General features: G+C 42.0%; 1 protein-coding gene across 5 annotated transcripts in view; it reads left to right on the top strand.

The window, feature by feature from the left end:
- Positions 1–21,325, top strand: part of ERG (ETS transcription factor ERG) — a 240,748-nt gene that overhangs the window by 120,595 nt on the left and 98,828 nt on the right. Inside the window, exon 1 of one of the 5 annotated variants that reach the window (XM_059164734.1) lies at positions 17,378–17,536. The exons of the other annotated variants lie outside the window; for them this stretch is intronic. Coding sequence (XP_059020717.1) covers positions 17,519–17,536 — 18 coding nt within the window. The 5' untranslated portion in view covers positions 17,378–17,518. Of the gene's footprint in view, positions 1–17,377; positions 17,537–21,325 lie in introns of those variants that run through there. 5 annotated transcript variants of the gene reach the window in all.

The raw sequence follows: 21,325 nt of genomic DNA, 5'->3' as shown, positions 1-21,325 counted from the left end.
CCTTACTCCTCCCTCTAAAGGTCAATATTATCTTAAATTTTTGATCATTGCTTCTTGGCCGTTCTTTCTGCGTGCTCATCTAAATGTGCACACCTGCTCACTGACAGTGCAGCTTTGCCTCCTTTCTGATCTTTGCCTAAGAGGAATCGTGCCGCGTACTCTTCTGTGGATGGCCGGCTCCGCTCACCATCGTGTTTGTGAGGTTGATCTGTCATGTTGTGTGCAGCGCTCGTTTCTTCGTTTCCGTGGCCGTGGAGTACCCAGGATATAAATGTACTGCCCTTGTCGACTCGTGCGTCTCCTGGCAGGAGAGTGCCCAGCATTGTGCTATGACAGATAATGTTGCGGAGCACATGCCTGGACATGTCTTTTTCATGCACGTATGCATACATTTCACTGTACATTTATTAAATAGTGGAATTGCAAAGTCTTTAATGATTGAGACGTGCTGGATTTTTTTCTCTTTGCTTCTACAGTCTGTTCTTCATCCTTCTCTGCCCTGCCTCTTGCCCTGGAGTTTTGACGTCTGTGAACTACATCCCATGGGCTTCCCTGTCTTCTGTCTTCTACTGAGTCCGGCTAATGGGAAACGTTAGGAGGAAATCAGAGGCTTGCAGGAGACAGAGTTCAGGTGTTCAACTTTCTCCCTTTGGCCAGGGGTTGGCAGTGGCCGCTTCCCTGTGGGAAAACCATAGCTCTATAGTTCCAGCTGCAGCTTGTGTCTGCTTCTAGGGTCCGAGAGCGCCTTCTTCCTTGCCAGGTGTAGCCTGGGGAATCATGATGGCTTCCCCTTTGCACTAACCCTCAGGACTTTGTCACCCTCTAGCTCTTCCTAAATTCTCCTCTGACCTTTGTAAGTTCTTTTGTGAAACTCTTTCTAGTTACCTCTTTGAATAGAATGTTTTCTCTAAGAACCCTGACTCATATCCTCTAAACCCCAGGTGCAAGTGCAAATTCTTATCACTCCATATCTTTGCCAAAAAATGTTCTGCTGCTTCATTTTAGACATTCTGATGTATATGTTCTGTTATTTCATTGTGGTTTTAATTTATATTTACTGGATTAATAATGAGGTGGAAGACATATTCATATATTCAGTGGGCATTTGGAGCTTCTCCCGTGAATGACTGCTCAGTTTTCTTCCCTGTGTTTTCACTGGGTTGTGTGTCTTCTTATTGATTTACAGGCATTTTTTATATATTCTGGATATGAATAGTAGGTTTGATGGGTGAAGAGTATCATCTCTCACTCCATTGCATGCTTTTTACTTCTCTCAGTAGTGTCTATTAATGAAAAGAATTTCTCAATTTTTTAAATTATTAATGAAGTTCAATTTATCAGTCTTGCCCTTTATAGTTAGTGATTTTATCTCTTACTTATAAAATATTCCCTATCCCGAAGTCATGAAGCTATCCTTTTATAGTATGTTGTAGAAACTTTGTCTTGCCTCCCATTTATAATTAGCCTGGAATTGATTTTTGACTTTTGATTGACAGATTTTGATGGTATGAGTTCATTGTTTTTTTTTTTCTATATGGATATCCTGTTTCTCCAGTACGATTTTCTAGAGATTCCTTCCTTCCTTCATGGCTCTGCAGGCCACCTTTGTCATGAACAGTATGTTCATATGGGTGTAAATCCATCTCTGGGCTATCTTTTTTTCCTGTTGTCTTGTTTCTTCAGGCTGGCATGAATATCACTCTGACCTAATTTCTGTGCCTTTGTGATGATGTTGGGTAGAACAAGTTCTCCCACCTCACCCTTCTTTAAGAGCATCTATTCTATTATTGACCCAGTGCATTTCTACCTAAATTTTGGAATCACTTTGTCAAGTTCTACAAAAATCTAGTAGCAATTTTGAATGGCTGCACAATGAATCTCTTGCTCAGTCTGAAGAGAACTGACATCTTTACAGGATTAAGTCTTTAAATCTATGAATATGTTATAGTTATCCACTTATTTAATGAATCTTTCAATTATATTTTGTAGTCCTCTGTGTGGAGGTCCGGCACATCTTGTGCCAAATTTATTCCTATATTTTAAGATATTTTTGATGCTAAGGAAAGTACTATCATTTAAAATTATGTTTTCTATTAATACTGATATATAAAAATAAAATTGGGTTTTCTGTATTGACCTATGGCTAGCAAACGTCCCAGACTTATTAATTCTAATGATGTATTTCTAAATTCCCTTGGATTTTCTAGGCAAAAAAACTATATCATCTGCAAAGTTAAGCTTTTATCTGTTTTTCCCCTAATCTCTTGGCATTTTACTTCATTTTCTTACTATATGTGCTGATTGGGACCTGCAGGACAATTTGTGGCAGATGTGGTGACAGTGAGCCTTTTTGCCTTTTCTCCCAAGATTAAATTTCAGTTTTTTATCATTAAGTATGTGGCTTACTGAGAGGTTTCATAGATGCCATTTATGAGATTGACAAAGTTCTCATTTATTTCTAATTTACTAAGAATTTTTATCACAAATCGACACTGAATTTTATTAAATGCTTTTTCTTCATTTATTTGAGATTATCATATTTTCTTTCTTCTTTACTATCTAAATTTGATAATTTACATTGCTTGAAATAATCTTACATTCTTAGAATAAACTCAAGTTCATCATAATATATATTATTCTATTTCATATACCATTGCATTTGGTTTTCTAAGATTTTGTTCAGTTTATTTTGCATCTGCTTTTATGTGTGAGATCAGCCTATACTTTTTTTTTCTCATAATGTCTTAGTCACATTTTGAGTCAAGATTTTCCTTTTTTCTGTTATCTAGCACAATTCATATAATACTGGTGTTAGTTCTTTAAATGTATGTTGCAATTTGCTGTTAAGTCAGTCTGGCCCTGGAATGTTCCTTTTTCATTTTTCTGGTTATCTTTTAGAAAGGTTTTAGATGACTTAATGTCTTTATTAATTATAGGAGTTCAGATTTTGCGTTTTTTTTCTTTGGCGGTTTTGGTAAATTATATTCTCCAAAGATTCTATCTATTTAAACTAGCCTTTCACATCTATCGATAGGAAATTTTTTATAATATTCTTCTATAATCCTTCTAATGTCTATAAGATCTGTAGTAAGGGCTCCTTTTTCATTCTTGACTTAGGCTATTTTTATTTTCACCCTTTTCCCCTTAATACTCATCAAGGGCTTACAAATAACTAAGCTTTCCAAAGATTTGACTTTGTTAATGTCCTCCCATATCCTCCACTGTATGGCCATTCTCTATTTTTTTCTTTTAATTTTATTCATATCTTTATTATGTTCTTCCTATTTTCTTTGGGTTTTTCTAACTTTTTCAGATTAATACTTTGCCTCTTTCCTGTGAGGTATTGGTCACAGAAATAGTAACATAATTTTCTAATCTATCTCATATTTACCTTTTTATCTGCAGACCAAACCTGGTTCAAGTGAGAATTAAGATACATATAATTTCTACAAGGATCTCTTTCTGTTATGTCATAAAATATGTTCAAATCAAAAGCATTTTATGTCATATGTCCTTTGGATTATATTTGTGAGTCCTCATTGCCCAAACGAGTCAACAATAAATTTCAGTCTGTAGATGGCAAGATATTTCCTCACTCTGACACATTGTCTCAGAATAATCATAGACTAGTTTCTTTGTACCTTTCATGTTGAACCAAATCATTTACCTGAGTTTTAAAATTTTATTCCTAAAAGATTTCACCACTTTCTCCCTACCATCTGAATATGTGCTAATTCCATGGGACCCAATTAAAATTTCATTTTCCTCAAGAAGTTTTTATTAACAAGTCTTATTATTTTACTAGCTTTCCCAACCCAGGGCTTGAACTCATGACCCTGGGATCAAGACCTGAGCTGAGATCAAGAGCTGGATGTTTAATTGAGTGAGCTACGAAGGTGCCCTATGTTTGGTAATTTTTTGGGCTTAGTATACCTTGAACATTTGTATGAATATATGTGGTAAATTTAGATTTGACTCATTCTTCTTAATACTGTGTAATATGTTTATCTAATCTCCGATTGATAGGTATTCAACTTATTCTTACTTTTTTTACTATTACTAAAGAGTGCTAGGGTGAATATTCTCATACCCATGTCTTTGTTTATTGAGAGTATTCCTAAAGGTGGATTTCCAGGATAGAAATTGCTGAGTGAAAGGGTAAAATATTTTCTGATAAGATCTTAATCTGCATTTGTAATATACATGAACAAGAGTGTTCTTTCTTTCACATCCTTACCAGTGCTGCCAAATTGAAACTTTTTCATTCTTGTCATATGGATAGACTCAAAATATTATTCCTTATTTTGATTTTCTTTAATTTCTTTTAATATTCATAGGATAGTTTATAAATGGTGAGTTCTTGTGATAGTGACTTGCTTTTATCCAAATTCTACATTTTTAACCTGGTTGCCCTTCTTTTGCCTCTAGGAAATTCCAATCTATTCTTTGAATTGATGAGTTCAGTTTTGTTTTTTAAAATATTCTACAGGCAAGTCAGATCATACAGTACTTGTCTTTCTCTGTCTGACTTATTTCACTTAACATAAGATCTTCAAGGTCCATGCATGTTGTTGCAAATTGTAAGGATTTCCTTATTTTTTATGGCTGAGTAATGTTTCACTGTCTCTATACATCACCTTTTCTTTACCCATTCATCTGTCCATGGACTCAGGTTATTTCCATGTCTTGGCTATTGTGAATAACACTGCGGCTGACATGGTGGGAAGGTGTAGTTATCTTTTCAAGAGAGTGATTTCATTTCCTTGAGTTAAACACCCAGAAGTGAGGACTGCTGGATCATACTCTAGGCCATTTTCAAATTTTTTGAGGAGCTTCCACACTGTTTACTGGAGTGGTTGTGTCAACTCACATTTTCATCCACTATGCACCGGGGTTTCCTTTTTCCACATCTGCACCAGTACTTTTATTCTTTCTTTTTGATAGTAGGCGTCCAAACAGGTGTGAGGTGATATCTCACTCTGGTTTTGCATGTCCCTGATGATGAGTGATGTTGAGCACTTTTCCAAGGTTTTTTGTTTGTTTGTTTTGTTTTTACATTGTGTCTATTGGGACGGCCAGTACACACTCTTGTATGAGCATCAGTTGTCTGTTACGTAATGTTTTTGGATCAATACATCTCGTCCCATAATACGCTTTCCAGTTGGCTGACAGTCCTCCATTAATACACAGACTAAATTATATTGCGAAGATGATCAAACTGAATTGCTTTGTTCCACTGTTTCTCAACAAGTATGATTTTTGCCTCTATCCTCAAGGATATTTAGCAATGAGTGAAGGCGGATTTTGTTGTTATAATGGGGGTTAGGGGAAGTGCCATTGGCATCTAGCGGCAGAGAGGAGGGATGTTAGCAAATATCCTTCAAAGCACCGAACAGCCCCCTCCCCCAACAAAGAATTATCCAGCCCCAAATGTTGACAGTGCTGAGGCTGAGAATCCCCACAGACTGTCCAAATAACATTTTAGTGCCTTCATGATTTGTTCTTTCATAAGTGGACTCTATCTCATCTATTCTAAGGCACATGTTTATTGTCAAAAATTGGGATTTGTCTTATAACTGTTAGATAAGAAAGCATTGTGATTAATTTTGTTGGGCTGAATTATTTTTTCTTTCCTTGTGATACCTTAGATTGTGAATGACCTCTGTTGTCCACTATCTCCCATCGATGAAATATGGTAATATGATTATGTCTTATCATTTTCTAGCTATATCTATGCATCAATCTAATTTCAGTGGAAGATGAGGAAGTCCTGTGTCCATAACGATGTAATTGCTGTATTGATAGGTGTTAAAAATCAATCAATGTCTAGCCTTGCATCTATACTCATTCCACCTTGTGTCTGCTTTGAGGCAAAAAAAACAATATTCAGTGTCTGAAACAATTTTGTATTTGATTTTATGTTAAAAGAGTTCCCCTTGGATTTAGCAAGTAGGCATAGTATTGATAGAATGTTCAAATTTAGTGCGGCATGATTGATTTCTTCATTTGGGGGGTTATGAATCATTTCTGGATCTGTTGATTTTTCTCCTTTGCGTACATTCATTACTTTTAAATACAGGGACAAGGTTGGAAATCAAAACGGTTTCTGTGTTAGGGAAACATTTCAGATTGCTGGATTTCCCTTGAAACCTCTGTTTTCTCACTTATAAACAGTTTAATAATTCACTTAACTCTGCACTTCCTGGTTCTTGGGAAAAGTTCACAAAAGGAACATCGAATTTTCAGCGTAAATTCTCTCCTTTTAGATGCTGTTTTGTTAAAGGCGATGAGCACCTACACTGGAACAGGGTCAGCTCACAGCTGCACAACTGAGTGGGGACAGCGTTTATTCCTGGCTCCCTCTGGAGAAAATCTGTATGTGTTCAGAGGGAAATGGATTTTAATGCGTACTGTCAATTCTTTTTTGCACTTGTAAGTGAGAAAAAAATTAGAAAGTTAAGGGGTGGCAGTTTTGAGTTATTAAGAATGGTCTGGATTAGCCTCAACTTCCATGGGTCAGCACAAGGTGGCCGCTGATGCTTCCCATCTGCTTTTGGTTTCTAGTCACTAACAAAGAAGCACAAGGTATGTATAGCCCCATTGTTCGCGGTTTCCCTGCTTTTTTAAAGACAAAGAACCCCCCCTCCCAAGGTACTGTAATACTTCTAACTCCAATTTACAGATTAGGCAAAAACCTCTCAGGTTAGGGGTCACTTCAGGCAGTTGAAAAATGTCTTTGTGAACTTCCCAGTTTTCTGGCTGTTCAAGTAAATAATACAATAAAGAGAGCTCCCCTGTGCCAGAATTCCATAAAACGAGCGGCATGCGAGACACATTAATGGTTTCCATTCCTGCTGAAAACGGCTTCCAGTAATGGGGAACCCAGTATCTCCGATCCGAGTGTCTCAGCTTCTGGGAGGTGAGGTCCAGGTGTCGGGCTGGCTGGGATCAGGAAAGCAGAGCTTCATCCACAAGAATTCCTATGGAGTTTAAAAGCAAGAGGACTTACCTTCTTTTAAGAAGCCTCACGGATGCTGGGGTGAATTCTGTAGGGACAACTGTTTTCCTCACGCTCTATCTGGGGGGCAGAAGCACCCTGGACTGAAATTCTGGGAGCCGGAGCCCCAGTGTGTGTCTCTGAGCATCTCCCCTCTGCCTGTGGGGAGCTCCAGGGCAGCGGGTGGCCAGGCCCACCATGTGGCCTTCCAGATGGCTCTCATTATGGCCAGAAGCGACCGATGGGAGCCCCTGTGGCATCCTGGGAGCCAGAGAGATTGCCCAGGGGACAGAGCCCCTGGTTTCTAGGAGCTAATGTTTCAAGAGAAATCATAACACCTTCCAAACACTGGGGCTTTTCTTTTTAGTAACTCGGACTAAGGAACCCTCTCCCTCCGCTTCTCATTTACCGGCCCTATGTCTGTGGGAGTCACGGAGGGGGAAATGAATGCTTTCCCATGTCTCCTTGGGAAATTAACCTAAGGTTAATGGGCGGAGATGCTTCTAGAAACTGGGAATGGGGCACCAGCAGGAGGAAGGCTGAGGCAGGGATGGAGGAGGAAACTCACAGTGGGGTGGTGGGGGGTCCTACTTTCCTACTTGGGGGGCTCAGATGACCCTGACATACAGGTACCTGTAATGAGCAGAGGAAGGGGGAGGAAGAGGGAGGGAAGAGCTCTCCATATTTGCCTCTGAAGTCCTTTCTCTTCAATCAAATGTTGTCATTTTGACATCTTTTCCCCCCAACTGAAATGTGCTCTTTGGTGTGTGTTTGGCTCAAGACGGCTTCTCTTCTTTTCCATATCTTTAGCACCTGATGCAACACTCAGCATAATGCTGGGAAAGACGGATGAATGGATGAGCGAACACACAGAAGGATATTTGCTGTAACAATGTTGCAAAAGTCTTTCTGAGTAAGGAAACGTCTCAGGGTGTTCCAGTCACCTTTCACTGCATAACTGATCACTCTAGAACTTGGTGGCTTAAAATCACAAGGACATTTTATTATTTATGTTCCTCATGGTTGGAGGGCTTGGCTGGGATGAGACAGGCTTTTTCTCTCAGGGTCTCTCAGATGGTTGCAGTCAAGGGGTGGCCAGGAGCTGGATCCATCTGCAAGTTCTCCCCACTGACCCCCTGAGGCTGATGCTGGCTGTTGGTGGGACTCAGGACTGGAATGCCTACAGGCAGCCTCTCCATGAGTCTCGGGCTTTCTCTCAATATGGTGGCTGAGGTGTAAGAGTGGCTGTTGCCAAGAAAATGAGATGGAAGTTGTATGGTTTCTACAGGAAGCTTGGAAGGCACATAGCTGGACTTATGCTGTAGTGACAGGTCTTCTCAGCTTCGAAGAGTGAAGACATGAACCCCACCTTTTGATGGGAACAAAGTCAGTGTCACTTTTTTAGATGGGCACATACCATGGGAAATCTTGTTGGGCTGTCTGGAAACGCGGTCACCGTGGGTGATACAGCCAATGCCTAGAAATGCAATGGATCTGTCGTTCTGATGGTTTTCAGTCATTGCATGTGGGGCCAACCAAATCACTGAAATAGTTCAGCTGGAAATAATTTTAGTCAGAGGTACTTTGGAAGATTGCAAGGGCTATGCAGCATAAAAAGGGGAGCTATTATTTAACTTGAAATTCAGATAAACTGCTTGTAAATATATTATGATGCAGGCAAAATAGAGGGCATACACTCCTTCATTTGCTTATGTATTTATTCAGTATTTTTTTTTTTAATTGACTATCTCTCCCTGCCAGGTAGTGTTAGCTCAGTTATTGAGAAGGAGAGCTCATACCATGCGGAGCCGGAAGGTCTCTTAGAGACCATTTGTCTTCTTCACTTCCCATGGCTTGATCTGGGGAAATTGCTTGAGAAAGTCACTCGTAAAGTTACCCAGGTCTTGTGGTCTGGCCCCCTGGGGGATGGTGCGTGGTGGAGGGACAGCCAGCCAGCCTGTCTCTCAGCACCTGCCACTCTCTTCATCATCATCTGTCTGCCTTCATCATTACCGTTCCCTGCTGCACGTGTGCTCATGTGTGTGTGTGGCTTTCACCTTAACTTGGAATGAAATCTCCCCAGACACTGGTCAGCAAGCAGTTGAAAACCAGATGCGGCACATTCTGGGGAGGACGGAGGAAGGAGACTGTGGTGTGGCCGAGGCCACGCCTCATCAGATGGTCCACGGAGGACCTGGGCCTATCTCAAGGCCTCTCCCCGCTGGAATTACATCCTTCATTCATCCTGGTGGAGTCTCAAGTTCAAGTCAGACTTTGAACCTTTGCGGGTCTCTACGGGGCTGCCCACTGGCGTGGCCAGTCCTCTCCTGGGCGCTGCTGGGCTCTGTTGTCACGCTTCATTGGCTCATTCACTCGGCAAATGCTTGCCCAGGGCCAGCACAGTGCCAGAGCCCCGGGGGATCGGCGGGGGGTGGGGGGGGGGCTGCTGCTCCTAGTCTGTGGGGGACTGGATGGACGGCACCGAGCAGTACGGTCAGTGCACACGCCTTCCTCCCTTGAACAAACCTGCATCACCAGTTGATCCGCCGATGGAAAACTGGCACAGGTGGTCCGTGGCTTCTTGGCTCACTGAGCAGATGAGGAGGAGGCTGGGCTGAGGCCTTGCCCCCCCCCCCCCCCGAGCCAAGGCCCCTGTGAGTGGGGGCTGCACTGGACTCCTGCCCTCGGAGGACCACACCGAGCTGCCTCCCCAGCACGTTTGCGTCCACCGGCCTCGTTGACCCAGATGTTAACTGGGCACGGCCATTCCTCAGTGTCCACCTGAGCCGCTTCCTGTGGGCAAGGAGCAGCGTGCGTGGCCGCTCTGCCCAGCCTGGAGTTGCGCTTCTCTTCAGCCTGTGCCTCGCAGTGAGGCTGGGCGGGGACCCCCTGTCCCCCGTGACCATTTCCCACATGTCGTCCCCTCCACTCTGCGTCATGTGTGCGGAAAGGTGAAGTTTGTTTCCCTTTAAAAATCGCAGACTAACACATGAAACACGGCCTGAGTTATCCGTCCGGAGAGCGCACTGAAAACGAATCTCTGCTCTACTGGCAGACGCAAAGGAGAATCTGTCACCAGCCGTAGTTACTGTGGCCTCCTCGGAGTGCAGAGCCTCACCCCTACGCGGCCCGGCCTCCAGACCGCCCGGAGCACAAACAACTGTCACCCACTGACCTCGCTCTTCTTCGATGTAGGAACCAAAGCAGAAGGGGAAAACAGGAAAAACTAGAGATATTTTAAAGCACAAGTGAAGGGGCACCTGGGTAGCTCAGCGGATTAAGGGTCTGACTGTTGGTTTCCACTCAGGGCATGATCTCAGGGTTGTGAGATCGAGCCCCATGTTGGGCTCCGTGCTGGGCATGGAGCCTGCTTGGGATTCTCTCTCTCTCTCTCCTTCGGTCCCTTCCCCCCTCTAAAAAGATAAAGAACAAGTGAGGACAAAAAGAGGAAACTTGCAAAATCAGTTAATTTTTTTTGCAAACATTTCCAAGGCACTGTGTTTTGCATTAAGTGTTTAGCGTTTAGATGACCTAAAAGTCAGTGTAATCACATTAATAAGATTATTTTCAAGAAAACCCCCTTGTCTTAAGGTTTACTTTATTTAATAAATATTTTTATATATTTTAACATTTTATATCATTTTCATAAGTGATGCCCCGCAAACCTATAACGAAAAAAAAAAAAAAAATCAAAGGTACTATAAGTACCTCTCACATATTACAGTGTGATCTACATCCTTCTCAAAATTCCCATCTCTGGAAAGTATTGTGTAAGATCTGAGTTTAGGCAAGGTGCTAGCATGATACCAGCATTGACTGCACAGAAAACAAATGCACTCAAAATTGACCTATTAATTTGATGGGACTTTCATGGGGAATCTAATGAACCATCTAGAATTATTGGGAAATAGAATGTTTTTTATAGTTTGGGATTACTGGTCATGCTGCAGGAACAACTCTATAGTTTCCATGACCAAATCTCACCCAGAAGAGTGATGCCATTTGTTGTAGGTACATATCTGTTTAGTTCCTCTTTCCTCCTTATCCAGGTCTGTTTCCTTAGGTGTTACTGATGAACAGTGTAAATTTCCCCCAAACGTTTTCTCCGTTATGAATGTCGGGTTTTAATTTGGATGAATAAAATGAGATGACTATGTAGGATAATGACACCAATTCAAAAAGAGCCAAGTAAAGCATTAGTCATACCCATCGTCCCTCTCAGGGCCTTTTAAAGGGACATTTAGCACCCTCTAGTGACAGCAGTTCAAGCAGCTCAAAGTTAAGTCCCTGCAAGGCTTCTGGTTTCCAGCTAGCAAGCAAACAAAGCAGTGAAGTTCTTTGGCCAATAGGTGATTGCTTCCTAAAAATCGTGAGGCAGGATTATTTTAAAGGATATTTTATTATTATTAATGAATTTGTTGTTATTTATTATTATTTTAAAGGATAAATTAGCATCCACCAGGCAAAACCCAGCTTGTCTTCTGGCTTATCATTGATGTAGAAAGAACACTTTCATTTGTCCCCCGATACTGTAGTCTTCCCCCAAAATACATGCTGAGATTTGCCTTGGCATCCAGTAAAGATGATGAATGAGCCTACATCATGTTTGGTTCAGTGCATTTAAACAGACTAAACACATTTCTGTAAAGCTCACCTGGAAGAGGACTGGCTGCGTCCGTTTGAACGTCCAGCTGTATCTGCAAGGGAAAGGAGCCTCCACGTCACTTTGCAGGGAGAGGACACAGGGCAGAGGGGGGGGGGTGCCATGCCCAGTGGGTAAATGCAGGGGTGGGTGCAGGGCACGGAGGAGAGGGTGTAGTGCAGCTGCTTTTGCACACACTTGCCTGCAAGTGTAGGCGTACAACTCCCTTCAGTCGGTAGGTTGCCTGCTTCACACTCTTGCAAACATAAACGCATTATTTATGACAAATGTTCTGTTCCTTGGCTTCGTTTCTGATTCCATTTGTGATATAAATAAATTAGCAAATATGGAAACATATTAAGCGATATAGAAAGAAACACCACCTGAATCTGACTCAAAGCAGACTTTATAAAAGCAGGGAGAGCAATTGTCTAACGCAGGCGCCTCTGTAAATTTCCATTATGCGGGGGAGAGGGGGATGCATTCTCGTGCAACTGATCTTTCTTTAAAAGATAGCATATAGTTTCTTTACAAAATAATTTATGAATATGAATATCAAGACAAAAATAAAGGCTGAATACTAGTACCTAATAAGTGAGATTTATAGACTTAATAAGTGTAACTGAAAGTTACACTTTCAGGTTATGTATTTTTTTTAAGTGTAACTAGATCAAAATCTAAGTTAATTTAAACAGCCCAAAATAACTTCTCAGGGTGGCCAGGGTGATTGCTGAGGAAGTCAGTGGGACATAGTAGTAGAGATCTGAGCAGGGGCAGAGGAGCATGTCTGCCTCTGGGTTGGAGGACCCCATTCTTTTGTGTCCCCTCCAGTTGCATGGTATGGGGGCTGGACTGCCCTGTGGGTAGACCATGCTCAAGGTGACCAGTGCAATCTAAAGACTGTGACATCTCTACTTATCTCTACCCAGTTGTATGGATGAAGATGTTGAGATGCATTGAATGGTTCACACATTGTATGTGGGATCATGATCATTGAAGCAGGAAATTTAAGTTCCTTTAAACTATTGTACAAATTAATTGTTCTTAGGATTTTCTTTTTCTCTTTTTTTCTTTTCTTTTTAGTCCTGAATAATAAACGGACATACTTAAGGTTCCTAATGGTGGTTTTAAGACTCCTGCATTTTTAGAGACATAAGGAATTAGGGAAGAGCAGAGTTGTCCGAATTTGAGAACATATCTGATGCTTATGAAATGGTGCTCATCGAAGTCATTGCTCCCTTGGCTCCTGTAGAACTGAACTGACACATGCTTCACAATTAAGGAAATTGCAACTTGGTGTTGAGAAGTTGAGGATTTAGTATGTGATAAGAATTTCCCCGGTTTAGATGAGTTCAAATCACCCAAGATGCTGAAGAATATATTAACCACTCAGGGAAGGTGTTGAAACAATAGTTAATTAAATTGTAATTGGATTATTTCTCCACACACACACACACACACACACACACACACACACACACAGAGTCTTACCCAGTGGAGTGAAACTGTACTCACAAAGTATGCTTTGAATGGAAAAATGATCTGTAACCGGCATGTAACGAGTGACCTTGGGGGCTAAGCGCGCCTATGCTGCCTGTGTTCTCAGGCTAATCCTCCAATTGACACAGACGGAAAATTTCCACGGAGGGATGTAGTTTTCCAATGTGGGGGCAGCTCCAGATGCTGGATCCTTGTCTATAATCTTAGGCATGTCCCTGGCAAGAATCCTTGGGACATCCTTCTCACAGCGCTTTCATGAATAATCCAAACATTATGCATTTTAAGATTCATGTGTCATTTTAGGGACAATATGGAGCACTTTGTCCTATTGTTCGACCCTTCAAAAGTTTGCATTTCATGGGTTGCTTCCAGGCTCTGCAGTTTTATGTGGGTGGAATGTAAGTAAACAAACACAGACTTCCTGAATGCTGGGACACTCAGTGGCTGGACAGAGCCCTGTCATCCTGGCTTCGTCCTGTCATGAAAAAGACACTTTATGGATCCCCACGGGATGGGTTAATGTTGGGTAGATGACCGTGACAAAACACTCGAGTGTCTTCTGGGTTTCATCACTGGAATTAATTTAAAAAAAAAAAAAAAAAAAAGAACCACTCTCTTCTTTGTGTAGACATTTAACAAGGAGCCTGAGTTTGGGTACACACACACAGAGCCTGAGAGGTGCAGGTGTTGCAAGCTGCGGGTTACACAGATTGTTATAAAAACATAGCACATTACATGTTCCTCATAGAGCTTTTACATTAAACTTCAATTTCAATTTACTGTAAATGTTGGGAAATCTAGGTGAACCAAAGGAGGAGGAGAGAGAACAAACAAGAAAAGGAAGCTTCTCTACCATTAGTCCATAGTATGGAGCCTCTTAGTATTTCTGTCTTGCCCTTTTCCTTTTAGAAAATGGGTCTGTGATATAAGTCTCCTTTATCATTGGGTTCTTAATGTACTGGGTGTAGTCTTATAACAATTTTCCATATCACTGAGTATAGACCTACGTACTCTTCCTGCAATGTTTTCAATGATAAAGAGCATCTCAGTGAATGGATATTTAAGAAAGGGATCAATCATTCAGGAGCAAACCTTCTTTTGTGTCTCCAGTTAAAATTGGGGTTCATTATGTCTTTGCTGTGCTCCTACATCATTTTTAGAACAATATTGCCCTCATCCAAAGTGTCTCAACTCTTGGCCTTCCTCAGTGTACCCCACCCTAGAGAAGTTCCTAACAGAATGAGGGTGAGAATTTGCAGACTCTTTAGAAAATGGGAAGACAGGGTTTTAAGGCCCGTAAATGACAGGGTCCCTTTTATCGTTACAGTAAATATAGGGTTAATTTTATAGGATTTCCTTTTTTTTCATTTGAACCAAAACAGGAATAGGTTTACAAAGGGTTTTCCTAAAGTTGTGGGTAATAGGTCCACGATAGGTAAGTAAAAAAGGAAATGCAGAATTTAGTCATGGGCTCTGATGTCCACAGACCCTGGGGAGCCATACTGGTCCAGCATGGTGTTTACTGCATTCCAGGGAGGGTGGAGAAGGACCCTGTTCTGTAAGCTTATGACAGAATAGCCCCCAGGCAGTACCCCACTGCTAGACTGCCCTTGACATGGGTCTGCCTGGTTACCTGAAGGGTGGCCTTCTCCCAGGACGGGGATGTCTGGTCAGAAGGTCCCAGTCCTTAGGCTGGTGAGTGACCTGGTGCTGAGGCCAGTTGTAGATACAGAGTTGAGGTAGGGGGTGAAGGGGAGGATAAACTGGTATCTTTATGTTTGGTTGATTCCCCAGGATAATGCTTGTCTTAGGAAATGGTTTCTGTACTACTATATTCTAATGAATAACTATGCCTTATACTATGAATAGCCCAAGTTTAAAAAATAACTTTGCATTAAATATTCAGAGAATACCGGACTTGGATGCTATGCTGTTATTCTAGATATCAAGGATTATTGTCTTTAAAGATGCTAAGAATCAATTGAACATCTTGTTGTTAGAAAGGAGGAAGATGTGAATTTCTAAACATTTGTGGCGGGAATTATATACTCCTGAACGATCTAATAAAGACTACTTTCTAGATTTGTGTGGATTTTTCAAAATTCAACACAAATGAAATTTATGGATAGAATCATCAGGAAATAGATAAAATAGTAGTGTTTGGTTTTCTGTTTCTAAGTATCCAAGCAAAGAAATTAGTCTCTGCTAAAACAATATCTTTATTAATCAAAGACTAAAGAGTATATGTGAGTATACACATATCAGCATTATACCTATAAATATTAGAGAGAAAAAGAGAGAGGAAGCAAAGCCAATCATGTGAATTACTAGCAGTGGGAGTCACTGGGTGAAGGACACTAAGAGTCCTTCGTGTTATCTTGTTTCTGTACATTGGGAATTTATTTCTGCATAAAGAGTTAAGAGATTTCACTGTTTACAGAGCTGAAGTAAGCAGTAACCAAGGGTAGATCTTGAGATCTCTGAGGGTAGATGGGGCGGGATGGGGGTAGGCGGGGACCCAGGAAACTGGGGGGGGGGGGTAGGATCAGGCAACACTTTGTCCAGGGCTCTTTTGTTAGCAAAGTGGTCATCCTGGTTCAGGCTGTTCCTTGGGGAAGCCACAGGAGCGCTGCTCACTGGGGCACTGCGGTGAACCTTGAAAGCCGGTGCTCCTCGGGACAGCAGCAATCCCGGTGGAGCCGAGTGCGTTTTTCTCAGCACTCCTGAATCCTTGTGGACGCTGCCCAGATAAAACATCTCAGTACTTTGAAATGTTCAGGGAAACAAAATTTTAATCAGCCTGCCATCTCATTCATTGTTCAGAGATGAAAAGAGGGGAAATCAACCCCCCTCCAAGTGTAGCTGCCGAGAACTTGAAGGTTCTGATTTTGACCCAGAACAGGATTTCTTTTATTTTCTCTTTCCCCTTTGTTGTCTTCCTTTGTTTCTTGGTTTGTTTCTGTCTCCCTCCTCCTCCTCCTTCTATCCTAACACAGGGGGGTGAGTCAGGGGACCATGAAAGGTGCGGGAACCCGGATTCATTTGCAGGACTCAGACTGTGCCGGCCTGAGGTCTGAGTGAAATCCGTTCTCCGGCCCGTCCAACCCCTGGACCCGAGTGTTGCGGAATGACTCAGGCTTTGGTCTCTCCTGTTCTGCGGGGTCCCCTCTGGGGACCACACCTCTTCCCCGGTCCCACTTTCGTGTAGCGAGATTCAAAGCAAAATGTTGTTTCTTCCAGAGAACAAGTAATTTCCTGAAAATGAGTAATTAAAGGCCTGAAGTCCTCTAAGGAATGTCCAGGCCTCCATTAGCCGTATTTCCTTGAGTGGAAAGCAAATGTATGGCCCTGAACTGGCAGCTCAGATTTTCAAACACTTAATGAGGTCTTCACGGGGCATCTGTGCAGAGCCAGACCCTCTCTCGGGGTCTGTGGTCTGCGGCACTGACGTTTCTCAGAGCGGGACCAGCTCGCTCACCTTATAAACGACCTTATGTACGACCATTGGTCGTATAATTTCACTTATTTGGGTTTTACTTATGTATCTATTTATTTTTAGTTCTTTGGATTTTAAATCCATGTTTAAACGTGAGGATTTGATGGGGTTATATCTCCCTTCACTTGACTCGCTTACCTTGTCGGTTCTCGAGTCTTGCTGTTTTCAGCAGGTTTCTTGTGAAACAAGTAAAAATCGCCTGTGTTTGGAAACAGAAAATGAAACTTCTGGAAGACTCACGTGAGATGTTGAATAAAAGGAGGCCGTTAAAAGTCCGCAAGCGAATGTATTATTCCATTAATGAGAAATAAGTTCTACCCGCAGAGTTTCCTTTTGGGAGAAAGGGACAGGAGTGTGTGGGCAGGAGGGGCTCAAGTCCTGTGTCCCAGTCCTGGGGCAGGTCCAAGGCGCTGGGGGCCCCGAAGGCCTGGCACCTGGCTGTAGAGGGCCCTCCGCGCCTCATTCTGAGGTGCTCACAGCCTGTGTGAAGCCATGCGGAGTCCCGCCACATCTGCATCCTGCCCCGGGGCAGCGTGTCACACGGCGGCGGCACACCAAGTCACACCTGCTGCGGCAGTCTTGTCCCAGGCAATTGATGCCTTTTTTTTTTTAATTAAAAAAAAAAAAATCTCCTGGCTGCATATCATCAAGAAAAACAACATTGTTTTCAGGGTCCCTTATCTCTCCACTCCCAAATATCCTGTTTCTTCGGGCTGGGCCGCCAGGACCAATAGAAACCTCTTCCTGCCATTGGCTGACTTCATTTCCCAGACTTAGCACAATCTCATCCGCTCTAAACAACCTCATCAAAACTACTTTCTGGTCAGAGAGAAGCAATAATTATTATTAACATTTATTAACGATCAATAAACGTGATTGCATTATGGCCAGCACTATTAAGGTAAGGAAAGGGTTCTTTTCGTTTGACAAAATCTTGTGCTTGTTACTCTTTTCTTTGGTTTCCTTTATCAAGGCAGATAAGTCAGGATTGGGCAACACCCCCACTACCACAATAGAGGACAACAAGATTTCCTCTGCACTGCCTAGTAAATTTCCTTTTTCCTACTCCAACCATCCGCAAGGCTTAAAAACTTCAAACTCAGAAAAAAATTGGGGTTTCTAAATTCACTGTTGAGGGCCGTGGATGACTTTTGCAAAGGCTTTTTGGAGCGCGTCTGAATTTTCGTATTCTTTAACGATCCCTAGCGGTGCGCGGATGTTTGATCTACTGGAAGGCAATGGACTCGGAGAGGTTGGAGGGTAGGGTCGGAGAAAAAGATGGGCTGGTAAATGTTGAACTTCTGGATGCTCTTGAATGACTCCTTAGCCTCAGGGGTGCCAGCCAGCCCCGGTGGAAATGAAGAGATACCTGGCAAGTGGCGGCTGGTCACGGGACACGCCAGTGTTGACTTGGTTTTCGGATCCTTCATGCTGAGAGTGGAGTGGTCTCATAACTCAAATGGTGGTAACTCGGTGTGTTGGGTGACATGTTTATCTTTAATAAAATACTACTCCTCTGTGCGCTGTGAGTATACGTTCTTGCCCGTCTTGGTTGGTTTGTGGGAATAGGAGAGCAGTGGCTGACCGCTCTGGGGTGTGGGTTCTGATGTGTTTTTCTTGCAAATGTCTCTAGTAGATAGCATAGAGAAATTAATGGGGAGATGAATCCACCTGCCTGGGAGCCTAAACATGGCCTAATTCCTGTAAGCCAAGCCGGTCGGATAGTTAGTGCAAGGCTGCAGAATGGCGTCTGGGAAGTGTGGGCTGTTAAAATATTTTTCAAGGCCACCTTGCCTTGGTGACATTTGTAGAAAGGAGAAAAATCAGCAGCGAACACATAACTGAAAGGAAAAAAAAGAAAGCTCTGATAGTTGTGTGTCTTTCGTTTTGCTGCATAGGTAGGCGGGAGGTATTCGGTTGTGTTTTCATCAAGGGTCTTGGTTAATTTGAAAGCTCATGTGTATGGAAGTTTGGCCCGGAATTGGGCCAAAGCATTTTCAAAAGCCCTCCTTGGTTTGACATCTGAAAGGTTTGTATTAGAGGGTATGACGAATGCCCACCGCATGAACTGTGTCTTAGAAGTTTTGTTCAACTTTTACTTCTCTTTATTTTTCGTGGAACGTTCAGTAATATACATGAAACAATCATGCATCAAAGACTAACCTTACAGAGGTGGTTTTTTCTGTGGGCTTCAAGGATTGGAGTTTGTTGACATGTAACTATCACAGGAAAAGAATTTTAAAATTGGAGGTTGACGTGCCTCTCTTTCAACTTGATGAGCAGAAATTATTTGATTTTATAGTGCAAAATGTTACCCTTTTTATTCCTGTTTTCACTCCTAATTGTGTTCATATTTCATAACAATTAAATCAGATATTCTTTGTGAATTTTGAATACAATTGTGTGTTTCCAAAAAAAAAAAAAAGTCAGTGTATTGAAGGACACTGAAGTAACAGCCTGTCCTTTGGCCTGGGGGGGGGGGGTCTGGTTTGTGAAACATATGAATGTGTAATACTGTTTCATTTGAAGCATACGTTTCTGAAGATATGAAATATGAAGTTATTTTAAAGCTAGAGTGTTCTGTGATTCTAGAATAAATTTTGGGTCATAGTTGATACTTGTCCAGGATACTATGTTTGCCTTAACATTTGATGGCACTGGTTATGTGTGTTCTGTATGTATCTCAGGTGAACTTTAAAATGACTTCAAGTGGATTCTTTTTAATCCTCTGGTTAAGTAAAATAGTCCCTCTTTATAGGTAACTTCCTTTAAGACATGATCTGTTGGGCTTCCTGGGTAAAGTAATGAGATGATTTTACAGACTTGTTTATAGGGTGGAAAAAGAGGGCCTAAGTCTGTTGACTGCAGTTTTAATTATGTGAGTGCAAAGCTCAAATGAGCATAGGGAGAATTATGGCTGTCCATTAGAATTAGGAAACAGTCTGTCATACAGGCAATTTCTAGTCTCAAATTCACTCTGTTGTTGTTGTTTCGGTAAATAAATTAATTAGTCGATTAAGCATCAGAGGCACTGACTTTGGTACTCCCCATTGGAGTGGGCTTTTTTTTTCTGCATTAATATTTATAATACATCGTAAAGCTAGTGCCTTACTATGGAAGTTGGGTGTGTTTATCCCGTCTCAGTGACTCTCGTCATCATTTTCTCTTGGTGCTTGGAACTGGGGACAGAAAGTTTCCGTTGAAAGAAGTTAAGGAATTTGGGGGCCTTATCTGGGAGTGCCCATTAATCTCTAAGAGTCCATGGATTTTAAGATCAGATTATAAGAGTTCTCGTAAAAACACGTAAGCCTCAAGGGTGATGTCCCCATAGGTAGTTCATGGATCAGTTTTGTTATTTCCATCTGCTTTTTGCTTTTTCCATCATCTGACAATACTGAGGGGTGCTTAATACTCCGTCTCCCTCCTACTGCATGGGACAGCACAGTGCTGCTTCCAGGCTCCAAGGAGCTAGTTATTAGTCTAGGGACTTTCGTTATGCTTCGGTTAGGACTTTTAATCCAATCTCACAGACAGTACCCTGACCCTTTCATTATGCCCTGGATCACTTGGCAAGTCTAATGAAGCCTATGATCCCTTCTCGGGATAAATGCTTTTAAATGCATATAATGTAATACTTATAATGATAAAGCAAGGGAATTCTGTCCAAGTACAATGCAACTCTTGGACTCCTCCGGTGGCCCGTGAATCCCATGTTACAACTCCTGATCCTAGAGTTTCAAGATCCTTAGTCTTTAAAATGAGAATGTGGGGATTTTCCGTTATCAGGGAGATCTGACATTGAACGACAAGGAGAGAGCAGAACCAGTGGGAAGCATCTTGGGAAACAGACAGGATGTGGAAAGTTACAAGGCTGGATGAGGGAGCATACTATTACTGTTTCAATTAGTTGTTTAAAGAAACTACTTTGATTTAACGGAGGTTGGAGGGTTTGATGATGATTGAAACATGGTGTTAATTTAAAAACGTATTGCCTATGTTATATGTTTCACGCTTTGTACATAGCACGCACTCTGAATATTTGCCATCATGTGTGAAGGAAAAGTTAGTAAAAAGCTCAGGGTTATATGAAAGAAAGTTCATCTCCTAGGGTTTTGGTGGATGTGATTAATGAGTTGAATAGCTCTAGGCACGAGATTTTTATCAGCCCATTTGCTTATGTGGAATGAGAATTGTCTCAACCCTCGTAACTTTGGCAGGGTTCGGGGGGTAGGGGTGCTCAGTGGCAATGGAAGGAATGTCAGATATAAAATGCTGCTGTCTTGCTATGTAAAAGTCATGTCCCCAGAGCAGGCCCTGATCTCTGTCCTTGCCTGAGAATGGGAGTCCAGGCTATTACCTTAAAGGCTTGCTGCTTTCTTTCTTGGGCAGTTCCCTGATACCATTCCCCCCGCCCCCCGCCCCCCCCATGCAACACGTGTCTCCCTAGCTCCCTGAGTGTTTGTGCACCTGTGCACTCAGGGTCCTGACTCAGTGACCACAGAAGGGAGAACAGGGAACAGTGAAATTTTTGGATTCTTTTTCCATTAAACACTCTTATGCAGGATTGTACTCCACTCAGAGAATATTCTGAAAGCCTGAATCATTTCTGAATTATCTACATTTTCTTTAAAGTGATTATCTCATTATTATTATTATTATTTTGAAAAATAGTCCTTTATTAAACACACAC

The sequence above is a fragment of the Mustela lutreola genome, chromosome 2, assembly GCF_030435805.1.
Source record: "Mustela lutreola isolate mMusLut2 chromosome 2, mMusLut2.pri, whole genome shotgun sequence".
NCBI lineage: Eukaryota > Metazoa > Chordata > Mammalia > Carnivora > Mustelidae > Mustela > Mustela lutreola.
Note: the sequence above shows the minus strand (reverse complement) of the source record. Positions and strands in the feature narration are given on the sequence as shown.